We start from the raw sequence: 19,219 nt of genomic DNA on the forward strand, positions 1-19,219 counted from the left end.
GCGCGTTCAGGAGGGCGCAACGTTACAGACCGTTCAGAAATTGGTTACGTAGAACACCCATGAGTCTTTTTCAAGTAGAACAGGGAATGGTGTCTGGAGCTGTATTCTATTACATTTGTATTGACAATGTTGTACCCCACTGAGAAAGACCCTGTTTTCAGGACTGTATCACACATTTAGGAGCAATCTCTTTTCTAGAACATAGATGGTAATCAAGGCAAGGTGTTTACATCCTGAGGAAATGAGTTGAGATATCGATACAGATATACACTGCTCAAAAGAATATAGGGAACACTAAAATAACACATCCTAGATCTGAATGAATGAAATATTCTTATTAAATACTTTTTTCTTTACATAGTTGAATGTGTTAACAACAAAATCACACAAAAATTATCAATGGAAATCAAATTTATGGAGGTCTGGATTTGGAGTCACACTCAAAATTAAAGTGGAAAACCACACTACAGGCTGATCCAACTTTGATGTAATGTCCTTAAAACAAGTCAAAATGAGGCTCAGTAGTGTGTGTGGCCTCCACGTGCCTGTATGGCCTCCCTACAACGCCTGGGCATGCTCCTGATGAGGTGGCGGATGGTCTCCTGAGGGATTTCCTCCCAGACCTGGACTAAAGCATCCGCCAACTCCTGGACAGTCTGTGGTGCAACGTGGCGTTGGTGGATGGAGCGAGACATGATGTCCCAGATGTGCTCAATTGGATTCAGGTCTGGGGAACGGGCGGGCCAGTCCATAGCATCAATGCCTTCCTCTTGCAGGAACTGCTGACACACTCCAGCCACATGAGGTCTAGCATTGTCTTGCATTAGGAGGAACCCAGGGCCAACCGCACCAGCATATGGTCTCACAAGGGGTCTGAGGATCTCATCTCGGTACCTATTGGCAGTCAGGCTACCTCTGGCGAGCACATGGAGGGCTGTGCGGCCAAACAAAGAAATGCCATCCCACACCATGACTGACCCACCGCCAAACCGGTCATGCTGGAGGATGTTGCAGGCAGCAGAAAGTTCTCCACGGCGTCTCCAGACTCTGTCACGTCTGTCACATGTGCTCAGTGTGAACCTGCTTTCATCTGTGAAGAGCACAGGGCGCCAGTGGCGAATTTGCCAATCTTGGTGTTCTCTGGCAAATGCCAAACGTCCTGCACGGTGTTGGGCTGTAAGCACAACCCCCACCTGTGGACGTCGGGCCCTCATACCACCCTCATGGAGTCTGTTTCTGACCGTTTGAGCAGACACATGCACATTTGTGGCCTGCTGGAGGTCATTTTGCAGGGCTTTGGCAGTGCTCCACCTGCTGTTCCTTGCACAAAGGCGGAGGTAGCGGTCCTGCTGCTGGGTTGTTGCCCTCCTACAGCCTCCTCCACGTCTCCTGATGTACTGGCCTGTCTCCTGGTAGCGCCTCCATGCCCTGGACACTACGCTGACAGACACAGCAAGCCTTCTTGCCACAGCTCGCATTGATGTGCCATCCTGGATGAGCTGCACTACCTGAGCCACTTGTGTGGGTTGTAGACTCCGTCTCATGCTACCACTAGAGTGAAAGCACCGCCAGCATTCAAAAGTGACCAAAACATCAGCCAGGAAGCATAGGAACTGAGAAGTGGTCTGTGGTCACCACCTGCAGAACCACTCCTTTATTGGGGGTGTCTTGCTAATTGCCTATAATTTCCACTTTTTGTCTATTCCATTTGCACAACAGCATGTGAAATTTATTGTCAATCAGTGTTGCTGATTGTGGACAGTTTGATTTCACAGAAGTGTGATTGACTTGGAGTTACATTGTGTTGTTTAAGTGTTCCCTTTATTTTTTTGAGCAGTGTATATATATGTGTGTGTGTATATATAAAGTCACCTTTTTGTTTCTTTATTGCTCAGCATTCACCATTCTGTCTTGCTTCCCATAAATTGAACCGTTCCACACTATTCACCCAATCCTCAACTTTTGTTTCTATTACTCGCTAAAGAAGGTTGTAACATTTGTTTGTGGGTAATGAAATGAAAGAAACAGCAGTTTAAGGAAGACTTTATTTAACATGTTTGTAGGCTTGAATTTATCAAGCTCACTTCATCTTTATAGAACTAAGCTGAATCAGTCTTCAAGTGCTTAATGTAATACAATTCACCCCCCAAGGTAGCATTAGCTTATACATGCCATTAGCCACTTTCCCCCATGTCTAATGTGCCTCAACTCAGCCGCGCACTCTGCATCAGGAGTTCAAATGGCGGGAGCTGGAGGAGCAGCGGAAGGCAGAGCGTCTCCACAAGCGTCTGCAGCAGGAGCAGGCCTATCTGCTGTCCCTCCAGCACGACAATAAACCACCGCAGCCCTGCCAAAAGACTGAAGACCCCAAGAGAATATCCCCTGACAGTACTAGCAAAGCCCCTCAGACAACGTCTCCAGGCCCCGTTGGCGATAGAGCCCCAGCTCCACAACCCCACTTTCTCAATAATTCTAATGCTATTGCTTCACGGAGAACGTCCTGTGATAACACTAGGTCCCCACAAGCCAATTTCCTGGACAACGTTACTGCTAACGCCCCACGGAGAATGTCCTCGGATACCGCAAAGTCCCCACAAACCATGTCCCGGGATAATACTACCAAGGCCCCTCAGAAACTGTACCCAAACAGTGTTGATAAAGACTCAGAAAAGACCACCTCTGACAATAGCGATGCCCTAGCCACCCAGTCTACAGACGTTACTAAACCCTCACAGACCGGGGGCCTAGACGGCCCCAAGTCCCCACAGACAGACCGCTCGGAGCCTAGCGACGCTCTCGGTGATCCTCAGCCAATCAGAGAGGTGAACCCCAACACGACATCACTTCCTCCTTCTGCTGCCTGCTGCTACTTCTATTCTAGCTGCCTGCCCCACACAGCGTGTTATATTAGTCCTGGTGGTGTGAGCTGGAGTTATGGTTTTCTTTTTTCTTTCAGTTATCGTCTTAAAATAGTGTTTAATACCTCACAAAGTCCAATGTAGCACTGCGTTTAATGTATGCGACACAAAATAGCCCAAGTCAAAATAGCCAATAACGTTACCGTACTAGGATAACAATGTTGTCGTTGTCTGTTTCGGTGGCGCTGTGCAAAATGATTAGTGAGGAGACTACTCAGCCAACCATTTTGTTTGATCTTCTGGCTAAGAGGAGAGGACAGTCAGAGAAAAGAAAGCCAGTCGCTCACAACCACCGCCTCTCTAAAACTGTACTGCTTCACTTCTGGCTCTAGTCTTTGCTTGACTATCTGATGCTTCTCTACTAAAACATCTGAGGATGACGTGTCTGAACCTTGAGAGGACTGAGCAAGGAAGAGACTAAGTATAGCCTGAAACGCTGCTAGCTGGTTCTCTGTCAACATCATTTTGAATTTAGAACCAAGTGGTTTGATTACGCAGAACACGGTACATTTTCTCTTGCCATTAGTCAGCTATAATTAATTTAATGGAAAATGCATCTATTTTTCTTTCATATGCATTCACAGTTGAGTTGCCATACCTGAATGTAACACATATTTAAATCAATGGGCTTGAATTGATATAGCCTTAGGCAGTAAAGTAAGGCGGTGATGAGTCGAAGCTGTCAGTACTTCACATATTCTTGTGAATTACCAGTTGTATTGCTGTCTCTACTGCAGTGGTGAAAAGCATACGAAGTAGTCAGGTGTTCCTGCTCTTGTCCTCCTCTCACATACCTATTAAGTAAGCGTGAAGGTTTGTAATGCGGCTGTGCCTTGTACTGTTCAGGTAAGTGACTGGAGAGGGTGTCATGCATGTGGTCAGCTCAGGCCCACACTAACGTATGTGTGCTGCCGGGTCCCAGAGAGAGACTGTGTGCTGCTGGGTCCCAGAGAGAGACTGTTCTCTGGGATGACTCCCCTGGAGGTGTAAGATGTCATTAACAGACTGTCTGAGGTGGGCTCGTGTGCATGTCAACGGACTTTCCCTCCCTGTCGATAACAAGGCGTCGGCTTCAGTGTTGACTCTTCCTCGTTCTCCTTGTCTTTCTCCTTGTGTGTTTTGTCGTTGAGTTAATGCCTCAACCTTAACCCCACTGATCCTCACTGACCCTGTCTGTCTGTCCTGCCCTCCCAGGCCGACGAGCGCTTCCGAAAGAACATTCAGGGCTCCCCCCAGACTGCCCCACCCACCAAGCAGCCCCCCGTGCCCCCCCGCTCCGAACCCTTCTCTAACGGCAGCTCCTCCTCCGAGTCTGTCCCGCCTGCCATGCACCGGCCCATGGAACCACAGGTAAACCCCTCCTCATCCTTCCCTCCCTTCTCTCTCTCGATCTACCGCTCTCCATACAGTAGGTTATCTGACAGCAAGGCATTGTCGCCACGAGTTGTCCATTCTAGCACCCACACAGATATAGAATGATATATCTCTGTGAGTGAGCTAGTAGAGGTCCCAATACAATGACATGCTCCATCATGTCAGTAGATCTACTCAAATCTGTTATGTGTCATAGTGGGATTTCTGGAACCTTCCACTAATTGACCTGAGCAAAAGTTTGTGCCTTCAGTGGTGTGATAAACCTTACCCAGGATGCCAGAGGAGGCTGCATGTGATTGGCTGCTTGGCTCCCCTTCACTCATCTCCTTGCCCCTCTCACTGTGCCGTTCAACTATCTGTTGTCCTGTTATTTGTCTTCACTGTAAAAGTTTTTGTGCGTGAACCTGTGACTGTTTCTGTTGTCGCTTTGGTTTGTGTACGTCTCGAACTGCATGATGTCTGTGTATGTGCAATGCATGTCTATTATATGCATATGTTACATGTATATGCATATGTTTTCAGCCATGTCCTTCATCTCTGTGCCTTCACTCTGTGGTTTGACCTTCTCTCCCTCCCTCCTACCTCCCCCCTGTTCTCTCCCCTCTGTGTGTCTGTCTGTCTGTCTGGAAGGTCCAGTGGTCCCACCTGGCCGCTCTTAAGAGCAGCAGCGCCGCCACGCCCCCCGTCGTGTCTCGCTCCCATTCCTTCAGTGAACCCGCGGTTCCTAGTTTTGCACATCTCCATCTGCGCTCCCAGGAGCCCCACAACCACCACCTTCACCCCTCTGCTGCCGCGCCATCAGCTGTACGCACTGACCCCCAGCCCCTCGCCTCGGGCCCCGGCGACGAGGTGCCCCCCAGGGTAAGAGAGGACAGCCCAGGGGACCCCCTTTTCCAGACCTAATTTGTGGTCCCCTCAGAGGGGCAAGATAGCAATGTCTACAGCCTCTCTGGGTGTCCCATCCAACAGCAGTGGGATTACACTGTGGGCTTTTGCCTTCACCATTATAAGGCTGTGTCCCACAGCATAGTGTAGAGCTACAATAAAGTAGATTAGTCTGGTTCAGTAGTATAATCAGTGATTGATAGCAATCTTGAGAAATATCTCCTGGTTGTAGCTGCAATTGTCCCAGTGTACAGTACTGGAGTCCCTATAGTAACTAGCTTTACTCAGTGCTGTGCTTCCACTGGCTAACTACACACCATATGGTCCTGCATGGCTTCATGAGTTGTTCCTCTTCTAGTACTTCACTGTGTACATCATGCATGCCCATCATATTCACTCTGTCCACTAATGTAACGGAGGGCTGACCAAAACCGTTACCTCGACCAGCGTTTCCCAAAACTCGGTCCTGCCCACCCCACATTTTACTTTTTTGCCCTAGCACTATACAGCTGAATCAAATAACCAACTCATCACCAAGCTTTGACTATTTGAATCAGCTGTGTAGTGCTGGGGCAAAAACCAAAACGTGCACCCAGGACAGAGTTTGGGGAACCCTGAACTTAGACCACTGCTTGGTGGGGATAATAGATCATAGCTATTGAATAATGATCTGGGTCCAGAGTTTATTACCAATATCCATGTCTTCTCTGTAGATGAATAAAATGATCCAGCGATGTAGTTGGAGGTTAGAATGCACATTTGGGAAGAGGGATTGGGGCTATGCAGCGGTGCTAGGACCTGCTGTGGTGTTAGTTTATGCTCCTGTAGCCAGGTGTGTGAGGGCGTCTGTCCTGTCTACCACAGGTTCCAGTGAGGACAACGTCCAGGTCCCCTGTGCTGTCACGCAGAGACTCTCCTCTCCAGGCCTCTGCCCCGCCTAGCAACCAGGCAGTACAGAGGAACGCCGGCAGGTAGGTGGTCAACTCTGTGTGGTGTTTGAAAAAGTTTAATTGTTTGCAGGGTGGGTATGGGGAAGTGTGTGTTTTCAATCTCTCTCCTGTGTTGCGTGTCTTCCAGTAATGCGGAGCCACGTCTGCTGTGGGACCGAGTGGAGAAGCTGGTTCCCAGGCCCGGCAGTGGCAGCTCCTCTGGCTCCTCCAGCTCCCAGGCCGGCTCCGGGGAGAGGTTCAGAGCACGCTGTGAGTAACACACACACACACACACACACAGAATACACACAGCATACTGGATGTACAATACTGCATTTAGTGTCTTGTAGGTCTTCCACTGATGTCATTTTACCATCATCTCCTCCAGCATCGTCTAAGTCTGAGGGCTCCCCACTGCAACGCCCCGACAACGCTGCCAAAAAGCCTGACGACAAGAAGGACTTTGCCCGACCCAACCGGCCAGCCGTAAGTACCTGTCTCTTATGACTGTATCCACGTACTGTTTTAGTGGTGGTCCCTGCAACTGGCTGTAAACCAGGCCAGCACTGCAGCCTGCTACAGTAACACAGTGTGGTGGTGTTTCTATGGCTGACTATCTCGTTGTCTTGTCTTCTGGTGTTCCCTATGGGCCATGACACGACAACCTGTGGCATCCCATTACTCCAACGATGTGATTATGGGGGGAATTTGTATAGGGTGACGTGGTAAGCAAGCGTGCATAACAGTATGTCATGCTTTGATGCTATGCTTATTTCCACACTGCATGGGCCACCATGAATGCTAAAACGTTTCAGAAGAGTTTTGTCCTGTGAAGTTCAGGGCCCAATTCCATTGCTCTTCCATTTGCCTCCCAGTCATTGGTCGTCCTCTCCTTGGCTGCCACGTGATTGGCTGACGATGCACCCCTGACCCGCCCCTCTCCCTGCTGTCTTTCCTCCTGCTTTCTTCTTCTTGCCTCCTGCCTACGCCGTCCCAATCCAGTTGCTCTTCACCTGGCACATCACAAGTTAACTGTTTTCAGCAGCCTGTGTTGGCTAGCTCTTAACTGAGGTTAATGTTATGGCCTTAAGGTATGGGGAATTGATGCTCCCGTCCTCGACCCAGTTCAATCTTTTGACAATGCATCCTCCCTCTGTAAGACTAGTAGTCAGTAATCTGACATGGTTTAAATCAGTGACAACCTTTCGGGAAGGGAGTATTGAAAATATTCAGAGCCTTATTTGACCTCTAGGACCTGACGGCCCTGGCCAAAGAGCTGCGGGCGGTGGAGGATGTGCGTCCCCCCAACAAGGTGACAGACTACTCCTCCTCCAGCGAGGAGTCAGGCACCACCGATGAAGACGATGATGAAGAAGTGGACCAGGACGCAGCAGACGAGTCCACCTCGGGAGCAGAGGATACCAGGGCCGGGTACGTAACAACCCTGACCTCTCAACTCTGACCTGGGCCCGTATTCACAAAGCGTTTTAATCTGCGATCAGGTTCCCCCACATCCTTGTAATCTCATTCATTATGATCTGAAAGGCAAAACTGATCCTAGATCAGCACACTGACACTTTATGAACTCGAGGCCTTAGTGATACTGCCCTAAAGAAAGGCTTTCAGATGCAGCGGGCGGCACTCCTTGATGTTATATTATATCAACATGAAAAGTCGATCAGATAATATATATACTATATAGCATAGAAAGACTTGTGTGAGGTGAGTCATTGAAAAGCGCGATACATATGTCCCATGTATTATTAATAATTGGAGTTTGAATATGAGACGTACTGTTTACACCAGGAGAGGTCTGAGTAACGGAGAGACTGCATCCCTGAAGACCTTACTGGCCCACGACGACTCAGAGAACGACCTCACCACACCCTCCAAGGATGGCACCTTGGTCATCAGACAGGTAGGACTGCAGAAGACCCTCTGGTTGTTATCATGTCCTCCTCTCTCTCTTCCCCACCCACCCACTTCCACCCCTGGTTTCAATTGTTATCATCTTCTTTCATTTCCTATGTTGAGTCTTTGTTTGCTGGTAAAGCACACTATCATGTACAGTTACTAGTGGAAAACAACGAGATACAAGTTGAGGTTGTTCTTGGTTACAGAGCGCGGGCGACAAAAAGCGCCCGACGGTCAATGTCTCTTCATCCTCCTCCGGTCCCAGTGCGGCTCACGGTCAAGCCGTTCAAGCACATACTCCTCCCGGTCCCGGTAACGGTCACCAGGAGAAAAACGGCTTTGCCGGCCGCATTCACCTGCTGCCAGACCTTATTCAGCAGAGCCACCACTCCCCCACCTCTTCCTCATCTTCCATCTCCAACTCCCCCTCCTCCTCCTCCAGCCATGTCAGCCCAGCCATGTCCCCCCAGACCCCCCTGGACAAGCTCACTGCCATCGAGGTATGTCCCCCGTCCCTTAAGCTGGCTACTCTGGTTGTTCAGTCTACTCTGCCCCCTGCTGGCTGACTGACTGAACTGACTAATGATCTCTGGGCTGCTTTCACCTTCTGAATATTACTCATAACGCTGCCTCTAACACTAGCGCCATCTAGTGTGGGACCTTAGCAATGAGCAAGTGGCTTTACTAGTCTAGAGAGCGTTTTTAAAACACTTTGCCCAGGTGCAAGCTGGGAGGTGAATTCTATGTAGTCCATCTTGTCAGCGGTAAAGAAGTTGTGGAACACCTCATTGGACTTCATCTCCCATCTCTCCACGGCCCTAGTGCTTTGATGCCATTTCACTCTAGCAGTTTAGTAGTAGGCTGTGCCTGGGTGGTAGCTAGCATGCTTGGTGTGCGGTGCTTTTGGACAACTCTATCCTGTATGGATTTTACTGCCCAACTAAAGGTGTGTGTTAGCATGATAACGCTACTATCATGGAAGACACCAAGACACTGAACAGCACGTCTATCTTTAGCCTAATGATAAACTGCTGTATTTTGATGGTGGCGTTTGAGCAAATCTGTGTGCTTTACACTGGCAATTTGACTTTTCATATTTCATCACGTTTCATCCCATTTCTCACTGAATTTCTGTTTCTATCCTGAACACGCCATCTTTATTTCCTTTCCATGTTGGTTCTGCTTTCCTTTTTTAAGTCACTGACCTTGTTTTTCATGTCTGCTTCCAACAACAACTGCATGTCATCTTCCCATGCTTTTTGGGTGTGTTTTGTTTTTGCCGTCCGTAGAGTAGATGTCATGTTTGATTACTAGATGATGAGAAATGTCCTGATGTACAGTGTATTGTAACAGAACCCAGTGTGTAGATAGTTTTATGTAGGTCTGAGTGATTCTCAGTTTTAGATTGGCCAAGCCTGCAGGCCCTTCCTATTGTACTGTTAATTGGCTACTATAAATCCTATTCAGCCTTATGTTATTGTAGCCCAGCAATAAACATGTCTTCCATAGAAAGTCATGAGCGCAGTAAAATGGATCCATTGCTGAGTTCAAACCAGACTCACTGCAGCTGCCATAGCTCCCCCTGTTGGGGAAAAAAGTAATATTGTAATATTTTACAGTATGAAGCCTAGGAGAAATAGGCTCAGGCAATACTTATAGTGTAGCAGACCAGGTTGAATTACAGGGTGATGGGGATCCTTTAGGGTGGCAGGTAGCCTAGCCTAGCCATGGGCCAGTAACCAAAAGGTCTCTAGTTCGAATCCCAAAGGCGACATGGTAAAGAATCAGTTGATGTGCCCTTGAGCAAGGCAGTTAACTCTAATTGCTCCTGTGTCACAACTAATAATGTATGACCTTGGCCGTGACCCCACTCTCTGAAGGTGTCCCGGGGGGGAGTTGTGATATGCAAAAAGCACATTTCCGTTTCACACCTGCATATAATACACACTTAAAACAGGACAAATATAAGCACCCAGCATTCTTATATCTGTCCACTGTTGTGTGTGTGTGTGTGTGTTCTGCTCTCACTCCCATGCCTTTGTCGCCAGACCCAATCGGCCAGCAACACCATGCAGAAACACAAGTCTTCCTCCTCCTTCACCCCCTTCATCGACCCGCGCCTCCTGCAGGTCTCCCCCTCTAGCGGCAGCTCCCTCAACAACATGGGTGAGTCACCACCTCTTCCTTCTCTAACCTTTAAATGCTGGTTTAGGATCAGCTCCCTCATCTTATCCATTAACAATATAATCATCTCTGGGTCAGTAACTAGGAGTTAGTATACCCTGAACTATACATAGAACATAAGCAGTGGCTTTGGCACAGGAAGTGTAATACAGAGCATGATCATCAAGGGCTATTAATGACAAAGCAAAGGCCCACCCCTTCTCCCTCTGACCTCTGACCTTTGGTGTCCACAGCGGCCTTCGGGAACGACGGGAGGCTGGTGGACGCCCTGAGGGCTGACCCGTCACGTAAGGGCTCCGTGGTCAATGTGAACCCGGTCAACACACGCCCCCAGAGCGACACGCCTGAGATCCGCAAGTACAAGAAGAGGTTCAACTCTGAGATCCTGTGTGCTGCACTATGGGGTACGTACCTGAGAAAGAGATGGGTGGATGAGTAGAAGGATAGAGTTGATGGATGAATAGATGGATGTGTGATTTACTGATTGGATGGATGAATGGATAGATACAATTGATAGGAAATCCATCATCGGTTTAGTGACAAGCATGACAGACCTGCCCCCCCCCCATCTGACTGGTGTCTGTGTCCCTGTCCTCTCCCAGGTGTCAACCTGCTGGTGGGGACAGAGAGTGGTCTGATGCTGCTGGACCGTAGCGGTCAGGGGAAGGTCTACCCCCTCATCAGCCGACGGCGCATCCAGCAGATGGACGTCCTGGAGGGACTCAACGTCCTGGTCACTATATCAGGTATGGACCACGGAGGTGCACGGACACACAAATACACACTCTCCTGAATTATCCGGTACTCAAACTCATTCTCTCTTGTTTTTCTATCTCACCATCCTTCCCTCTCTAAATCTCACACACACACACACACACACACACACACACACACACACACACACACACACACACACACACACACACACACACACACACACACACACACACACACACACACACACACACACACACACACACACACACACACACACACACACACAGGGAAGAAGAACAAGTTGCGTGTGTACTACCTGTCCTGGCTGAGGAACAAGATTTTGCACAACGACCCAGAGGTGGAGAAGAAGCAGGGCTGGGTCACTGTAGGAGAGCTGGAGGGCTGCGTACACTACAAAGTTGGTACGTTCCACTCCCAATTTACCATCAGAAATGACACTTTTCTCTTGTTACAAGGCTGAAGCAGGTCCAAGTCCAATCTTGACGAGCGGTCAGAAATAAAACTTTTTTTCCTCTCTTGATTTCAGTGAAATATGAGAGGATCAAGTTCTTGGTTCTTGCCTTGAAGAACTCTGTGGAGGTCTATGCGTGGGCCCCCAAGCCGTACCACAAGTTCATGGCCTTCAAGGTACAGTAAACTGGCTCAGGCTGTAGTCGGACCACCATGGCATTGGTTTACATTCACATTTCCACTACAAATATGACCTTAAAGGTGCATTATGTCCATTTTAACGTCTTCCTCCTGCAGTCGTTTGGTGACCTGGTGCACAAGCCCCTGCTGGTTGACCTGACGGTGGAGGAGGGCCAGAGGTTAAAGGTAATCTACGGCTCCAGCAACGGCTTCCACGCCGTGGACGTGGACTCTGGGGCGGTTTACGACATCTACCTTCCCACACACGTAAGAGACCCACCCATCTGTCTCATTCCTCTGCTTCCCGTTTTTCCCTGCTCCACCAATCCATGGCTGAATCTCAAACCAAATTCTTTCACCACTCGATATGCGTGTTCACGAGCCAATCTCAAATGCTGATTGTCAAGGGCTCCACTGCGCCCTTCGGAAGCCTCTTTGTCCTCTTTTATCCTATGCCGACTCAGCGCCCATGGCACCAACTTCTTCCCATGAATCTTAGCATGTTACCTAGAAACAGTCACTACTTCCTCGTCCTCAAATTTTCAGAAAAAGTCAAGATAAATCAATTCATTTAATTAATTTTGAAGTTTAATTCCGAGGAGGTCTTAGTGACAGGATTTTACATCTAGCTAAGGAGTTTAGTGTGTTTCTGAAGTTTGTACACAAACTTGTCCATTATTAACTTGCTAGGTAAACCTGAGCCAGTCACTGCTGTGCAGGAATAGGGAGATGTCGTTTTGTTTTTACTACTTTCTCACTGTATATCGGAGTATGCGTCTGTCTGCCCAAGGTCCCCAGTGCCCGTGTTTCATTGCAAATGAGTCATGCTACAAGACAGGTCACAGGAGACAATGCTCGCAAATGGATTTGGATAAGTTGCAGTTGGGACATCGCGTGTGTATCGTCTCAATGCTCATTTTGGCCAAAACACTGACAGACTCGCGTGATCACTGTCGAACACAACAGCAAGTGGCCACTCGATAAAGGACTTAGGAGCCAAGTCTTAGGTTTGAGATTCAGCCCATGTATATGGGGGCATATTCATTAGGTCACACTGTATCAAAACATTTTTCAATGGAAAGTGAAAACAAGTCTTTCTTATTGGGCAAGTACAGGTAGTCCCTCATTGTTTCAGTTGATTTTTTCTTCAGCGAAGTTCTTTCTTTATGAATAATAACCTTTTTTTCTTTCTCTGTTTGCTCTCTCGCCTCCTTCCTCCCTCCCTCTCTACTCTTCCTCTCCCTTCAGATCCAGACCAATATCCAGTCCCATGCCATCATCATCCTGCCCAACACGGATGGTATCGAGCTGCTGGTGTGTTACGAGGATGAGGGCGTCTACGTCAACACCTACGGACGCATCACCAAAGACGTGGTGCTGCAATGGGGCGAGATGCCTACCTCAGTGGGTACGTAACACTCACACACTGGGACGCACATACAGTGCATTCGGAAAGTATTCAGACCCTTCACTTTTTCCACATTTTGTTACGCTACAGCCTTATTCTAAAATGGATTAAAATAAATGGACAAGTTCCTCATCAATCTACACACGATACCCTATAATAATGAAGAAGCAAACAGGTTTTTAGACATTTTTCCAGATTTATTAAAAATAATAAACTGATATGGCATTTACTTCAGTATTCAGACCCTTTAATCAGTACTTTGTTGAAGCACCTTTGGCAGCGATTACAGCCCAGAGTCTTCTTGGGTATGACGCTACAAGCTTGGCACACCTGTATTTGGGGAGTTTCTCCTATTCTTCTCTACAGATCCTCATGCTCTGTCAGGTTGGATGGGGAGTGTTGCTGTACAGCCTTTTTCAGGTCTCTCCAGAGATGTTCAAGTCCGGGCGCTGGCTAGGCCACTCAAGGACATTGAGACATGTCCTGAAGCCACTTCTGCATTGTCTTGGCTGTGTGCTTAGGGTCGTTGTCCTTCGTCCCATTCTGAGGTCCTGAGTGCTCTGGAGCAGGTTTGAAACAAGGATCTCTCGGTACATTGCTCTGTTAATCTTTCCCTCGATCCTGACTGGTCTCCCAGTGCCTGCTGCTGAAAAACATCCCCACAGCATGATGCTGCCACTACAATGCTTCACTGTAGGGACGGTGCCAGGTTTCTTCCTGACGTGACGCTTGGCATTCAGGTCAAAGAATTTAATCTTTAATCCAGAGAATCTTGTTTCTCATGGTCAGAGTCCTTTAGGTGCCTTTTGGCAAACTCCAAGCAGGCTGTCATGAGCCTTTTACTGAGGAGTGGCTTCCATCTGGCCGCTCTACCATAAAGGCCTGATTGGTGGAGTGCTGCAGAGATGGTTGTCCTTCTGGAAGGCTATCCCATCGCCACAGAGGAACTCTGTCAGAGTCACCATCTGGTTCTTGGTCACCTCCCTGACCAAGGCCCTTCTCCCCCGATTGCTCAGTTTGGCCGGGCAGCCAGCTCTAGGAAGAGTCTTGCTAGTTCCAAACTTCTATTTAAGAATGATGGAGGCCACTGTGTTCTTCAATGCTGCAGACATTTTTTTTGGTACCCTTCCCCAGATCTGTGCCTCGATACAATACTGTCTCGTAGCTCTGTGGACAATTCCTTCAACCTCATGGCTGGGTTTTTGCTCTGACATACACTGTCAACTGTGGGACCTTTATATAGACAGGTGTGTGTTAGAGGTCGACCGATTTAATCGGCATGGCTGATTAATTAGGGCCGATTTCAAGTTTTCATAACAATCGGTAATCGGCATTTTTGGACGCCGATTACATTGCACTCCACGAGGAGACTGCGTGGCAGGCTTGACCACCTGTAACACGAGTGCAGCAAGGAGCCAAGGTAAGTTGCAAGCTAGCATTAAACTTATCTTATAAAACACAATCAATCTTAGCATAATCACTAGTTAACTACACAAGGTTGATGATATTACTAGTTTAACTAGCTTGTCCAGCGTTGTATATATTCAATGCGGTGCCTGTTAATTTATCATCGAATCACAGCCTACATCGCCAGACGGGGGATGATTTAACAAGCGCATTCGCGAAAAAAGCACTATCGTTTCACCAATGCACCATAAACATCAATCCCTTTCTTAAAATCAATACACAGAAGTATTTTTTTTAAACCTGCATATGTAGTTAAAGGAAATTCATGTTAGCAGGCAATATTAACTAGGGAAATTGTGTCACTTCTCTTGCGTTCAGTGCAAGCAGAGTCGGGGTGTATGCAGCAGTTTGGGCTGCCTGGCTCGTTGCGAACTGTGTGAAGACCATTTCTTCCTAACAAAGACTGTAATTAATTTCCCTGAATTTTACATGATTATGACATGACATTGAAGGTTGTGCAATGTAACAGGAATATTTAGACTTATGGATGCCACCCGTTCGATAAAATACTTTATTTCACTGAAAGAATAAACATTTTGTTTTCGAAATGATAGTTTCCGGATTTGACCATATTAATTAACTAAGGCTTGTATTTCTGTGTGTTATTATGTTATAATTAAGTCTTTGATTTGATAGAGCAGTCTGACTGAGCGGTGGTAGGCAGTAGCAGGGTCGTAAGCATTCATTCAAACAGCACTTTCCTGCGTTTGCCAGCAGCTCTTCGCAATGCTTGCTTCACAGCACTGTTTATGACTTCAAGCCTATCAACTCCCGAGATTAGGCTGGCAATACTATAGTGCCTATAAGAACATCCAATAGTCAAAGGTATATGAAATACAAATGGTATAGAGAGAAATAATCATAGAATTCCTATAATAACTACAACCTAAAACTTCTTAACTGGGAATATTGAAGACTCATGTTAAAAGGAACCACCAGCTTTCAAATGTTCTCATGTTCTGAGCAAGGAACTTAAACCTTAGCGTTTTGGCACATATTGCACTTTTACTTTCTTCTCCAACACTTTGTTTTTGCATTATTTAAACCAAATTGAACATGTTTTATTATTTATTTGAGACTAAATTGATCTTTATTTATTTATTTAGTATATTAAGTTATAATAAAAGTGTTCATTCAGTATTGTTGTAATTGTCATTATTACAAATACATATATATCTAAAAAAAAAAAAAAAAAAGTCCAATTAATCGGTAACTTTTTTGGGTTCTCCAATAATCGGTATCAACGTTGAAAAATCATAATCGGTCGACCTCTAGTGTGTGTGCCTTTCCAAATCATGTCTAATCAATGTAATTTACCACAGGTGGACTCCAAGTTGTAGAAACATCTCAAGGTTGATCAAATGGAAACAGGATGCACCTGAGCTCAATTTTGAGTCTAATACTAAGGTGTCTGAATAATTATGTAAATAATGTATTAATTATTTTTTTTATTAGCAAAAATGTTTAACTTGTTAGCTTTTTCATTATGGGGTATTGTCGTTTAAAAAAAAATTATTTCCTTTTTAGAATAAGGCTGTAACGTAACAACATTATGAAAAGGTGAAGGCGTCTGAATACTTTCCGAATGCACTGTACACATGTTTAGGACACACAGGAGTGCCTTGTGGTGAAACTAAGTTTTATACCTTTAATTTAAGTACATAGTTGTTTTCAATAAACACACACACACTTTCTTATTAACTTGATTGTCCATCTGTGTGTGTAGCCTACATTAGGTCCAACCAGATCATGGGCTGGGGGGAGAAGGCCATAGAGATCAGGTCTGTGGAGACAGGACACCTGGACGGGGTCTTCATGCACAAGAGAGCCCAGAGACTCAAGTTCCTGTGTGAGAGGAATGACAAGGTAAGTTATGCGTACAACACACACACACTACTTACTTGCATAGATGTTCATCAATGTTGATAATGATCCCACTCTCTCTCACACTCTCTCTCACACTCTCTCTCACACTCTCTCACACTCTCTCTCACACTCTCTCTCACACTCTCTCTCACACTCTCTCACTCCGTCTTTGTCCTGCAGGTGTTCTTTGCGTCGGTGCGTTCTGGAGGTTCCAGCCAGGTCTACTTCATGACCCTGGGCCGTACCTCCCTGCTTAGCTGGTAGTGTACACACACACCCAGCAGCATGAAGACAGCACCCCTCAGTTTATTACCACCATAATGATGACTCATGACAATGATTATCTTGAACTTGACGTACAACTGGAGTACCGAGCTTCACTGAGCTCTGAGGCGGCGTGATACCTAAATATCACCTGTTTCAAATAAGAAAAGACAATTGCACGATAAACGGACTGAAATCATGAAGGGGAGGCCTCGGGGTCCCTATAGGCTGATGGGACTGTGTTTGTTTGTGTCAGTTGGTAGTGTTGTCATCATGCCCATTGGCCACTCTGCTCTGACAACAGACGTCATCAGCTTTCCTGGGTTCTTGGCCCCCAAACCCTACTAGAGCCTTCCCTTACCTCCTGCACCAGTGAGAGTAGGGATCTGAGCCCGACTTATTCAAAACACTAGTAGATGTTAATGTGTGTCTATTGGAAGAAAAGAGAGGGGGGATGTATTGTGTGACAGAGGGAGGAAAAGAATGAAAGAGACTGTTGCGGAGGAAGGGAAACTTATAGCACCAGACAGGTGAAGGGTCATACAGTAGTTTGTTATTGTGTTTAGTCCAGGTCATGTTCAGGTCAACTTCTGTGTTGAGAGTTTCTTAGATCAGTTCCTCTGACTGACATGCCGTTGCATTTTCAAACGGGTCGGGCTTGACATTGAAAATTTAACTTTTGTCTCTTTTTCACTCTGGCCTTCCTCTTGATAAGGGTTCAAACAGGGTTAAAGTGTGGAGAGAAGTTTCATCAAAGATGTCGACTTAACCCTTAATAGGACACTGCAACCTTATAGGGGCCTTTCCAGTCCCATATACTCCTGAGGGTTTTTTCCAGCCTCCCTCAACTTTAACGTGCCACATTGCCTCTCCTTGGTCGTGTTGGGCAAACTGTGAATGGGTTGATATGTACAGTAGACTCTAGAGAATGGTCTTGGTCATGACTTTGACCCACCATTTGGTAGCATGATGACCAGGGTATTCAATGGAACAAGTGTCAAGATTAAATATACCTTAAAGATTTGTAGATGAAGCTTTAAAATCCACAACATATCCAAATGTATCAGCAACCACAGGTTCGATTTGTTTGTTTTTCATTTTAATGGGCCCCTCCACTGAATTCAGGTTTGCGTTTGTCGCTACTTGTAAAATCTGTTGTGACAAATGCATTAGGTTTTGCTCATAACTCCTACAGGAAATGTATCAAAATCTGACATTTGAGTGAGATTGAATTATTACATGTAAAAACTATTATGAAGCAGCATGGCCCCCATTTTGATACATTTGTGAAATCGTTGTATTTCCATGTTGGACTCTTTAATACCATCAGACCACCATAGCCTGGTAGCTTCACCCCCTCAGCTTGTCTGCATTATTTTAGTATCTTGACTCTGAGGGCAGAAGGGAACATTTTGTTTTGTACAGTCTGTCCCAGTCCAGGCAGTAGTATGCTATGGATTAAAGCAACACGACAACAACCTGGAAGCTTTTCCAAACCCCAGCAGCTCCTGGTTGTAATTCTTTAGTTTTCCTCTCGTCTCTTGATCCAACTAGTGAAAAATGGGACTGCACTTGTTTGTCCTAATGTTTCCTGGTTAGCCTGGGTGCCAGTCTGAAGCAGCAGCAAGGAGCTCCACTGTCCTTGTCTTCTGAGATAGACTGGCACCCTGGTTAGATTCTTTGTATGTGTGTATGGACAAACTTTTTTTTCAAGAATGGAAATCATAATGTTTCTATGGTCACATGTCCCTCCAAAGCTTGACCCTCTTACAGTGGACTGTCACATCCTGTTTGGGTGAGATGATTCCAGGCCTCTCTAAAGAACGCAACGCTGTAAGATTATAGATATGAGATGCTTTCTCATCTGTGAAACGCGGTGCATGCCAAGATGGCATAAGTCACACATTTTAACAGTGTTACAAACCACTACAGAAAGTATCGATTACATTTTTAACTCCTTAGTTTTTCTGTCATTTTTATTACCCTTATAATTATGCGGCTGCAGTGGTTTATAAAAGTTAATGCACACATTATGTTAAATGTTTACAGAGGCAATGTTTTGTTAAACCAATGTGCATCAATATAAATATTTATGGTTTATTTTAGGGCAATAATCCCTTTTTTTTTTTTGCTTTTGTATCATTTGGAGGTTCATGTACAGGAATAACCCTCAACCTCTGTTCATTCACTTTTCAAAAATGACACAATTCTGAGTTTAAATCACTGATTTTCCTGCATAACACAGCAGTGTGCCCTTGGCTGTGGCAACGTTGCAGCAACGCTGGGACAAGGTTCTCTGCCTGCCAGGTGACATGTTTTCCTCAAGTGTTTCTACCATGCTACTCTAATTTATGTCCTCTCTGTATTATGGGAATTGTTGTATTTTCCTCAAGGTCTTTTTTCCATTGAATAAAATCCTAAGTAATTTACTAAATTGTGTGGGGTAGTTTTGTAACCCTTTAACATAAAGCATTCAGTCTTCTCTATTGTGTGAAATAAATGTGGGGCTGTAAACAAATCGAATGTCAAATTAATCTGAGCCTAAGAAACATTATGGAAATATTGTATTTTAAGTCTTCCAAATATGGTAACATTTATACAAACCATGTAAAAGAACCCCAAGTATATGTTGCATGACATTT

The 19,219-nt window shown here is 46.0% G+C and overlaps 1 protein-coding gene across 7 annotated transcripts in view; it reads left to right on the plus strand.

Annotated features, from left to right (window-relative positions):
• LOC129840643 (mitogen-activated protein kinase kinase kinase kinase 4-like) overlaps positions 1–19,011 on the plus strand; it is a 55,751-nt gene extending 36,740 nt beyond the window's left edge. Inside the window, exons 15-32 of one of the 7 annotated variants that reach the window (XM_055908656.1) lie at positions 2,232–2,822; positions 4,113–4,268; positions 4,923–5,153; positions 6,042–6,148; positions 6,255–6,376; positions 6,495–6,592; positions 7,359–7,537; positions 7,913–8,024; positions 8,227–8,520; positions 10,069–10,186; positions 10,438–10,608; positions 10,807–10,950; positions 11,209–11,343; positions 11,469–11,569; positions 11,690–11,839; positions 12,821–12,980; positions 16,174–16,313; positions 16,494–19,011. In XM_055908656.1, coding sequence (XP_055764631.1) covers positions 2,232–2,822; positions 4,113–4,268; positions 4,923–5,153; positions 6,042–6,148; positions 6,255–6,376; positions 6,495–6,592; positions 7,359–7,537; positions 7,913–8,024; positions 8,227–8,520; positions 10,069–10,186; positions 10,438–10,608; positions 10,807–10,950; positions 11,209–11,343; positions 11,469–11,569; positions 11,690–11,839; positions 12,821–12,980; positions 16,174–16,313; positions 16,494–16,577 — 3,093 coding nt within the window. In that variant the 3' untranslated portion in view covers positions 16,578–19,011. The remainder of the gene's footprint in view (positions 1–2,231; positions 2,823–4,112; positions 4,269–4,922; positions 5,154–6,041; positions 6,149–6,254; positions 6,377–6,494; positions 6,593–7,358; positions 7,538–7,912; positions 8,025–8,226; positions 8,521–10,068; positions 10,187–10,437; positions 10,609–10,806; positions 10,951–11,208; positions 11,344–11,468; positions 11,570–11,689; positions 11,840–12,820; positions 12,981–16,173; positions 16,314–16,493) is intronic. The other 6 variants (XM_055908657.1, XM_055908659.1, XM_055908660.1 and 3 more) reach the window with 6 other exon arrangements.
• Positions 19,012–19,219: the final 208 nt, after the last annotated feature.

Source organism: Salvelinus fontinalis, chromosome 41, assembly GCF_029448725.1.
Source record: "Salvelinus fontinalis isolate EN_2023a chromosome 41, ASM2944872v1, whole genome shotgun sequence".
NCBI lineage: Eukaryota > Metazoa > Chordata > Actinopteri > Salmoniformes > Salmonidae > Salvelinus > Salvelinus fontinalis.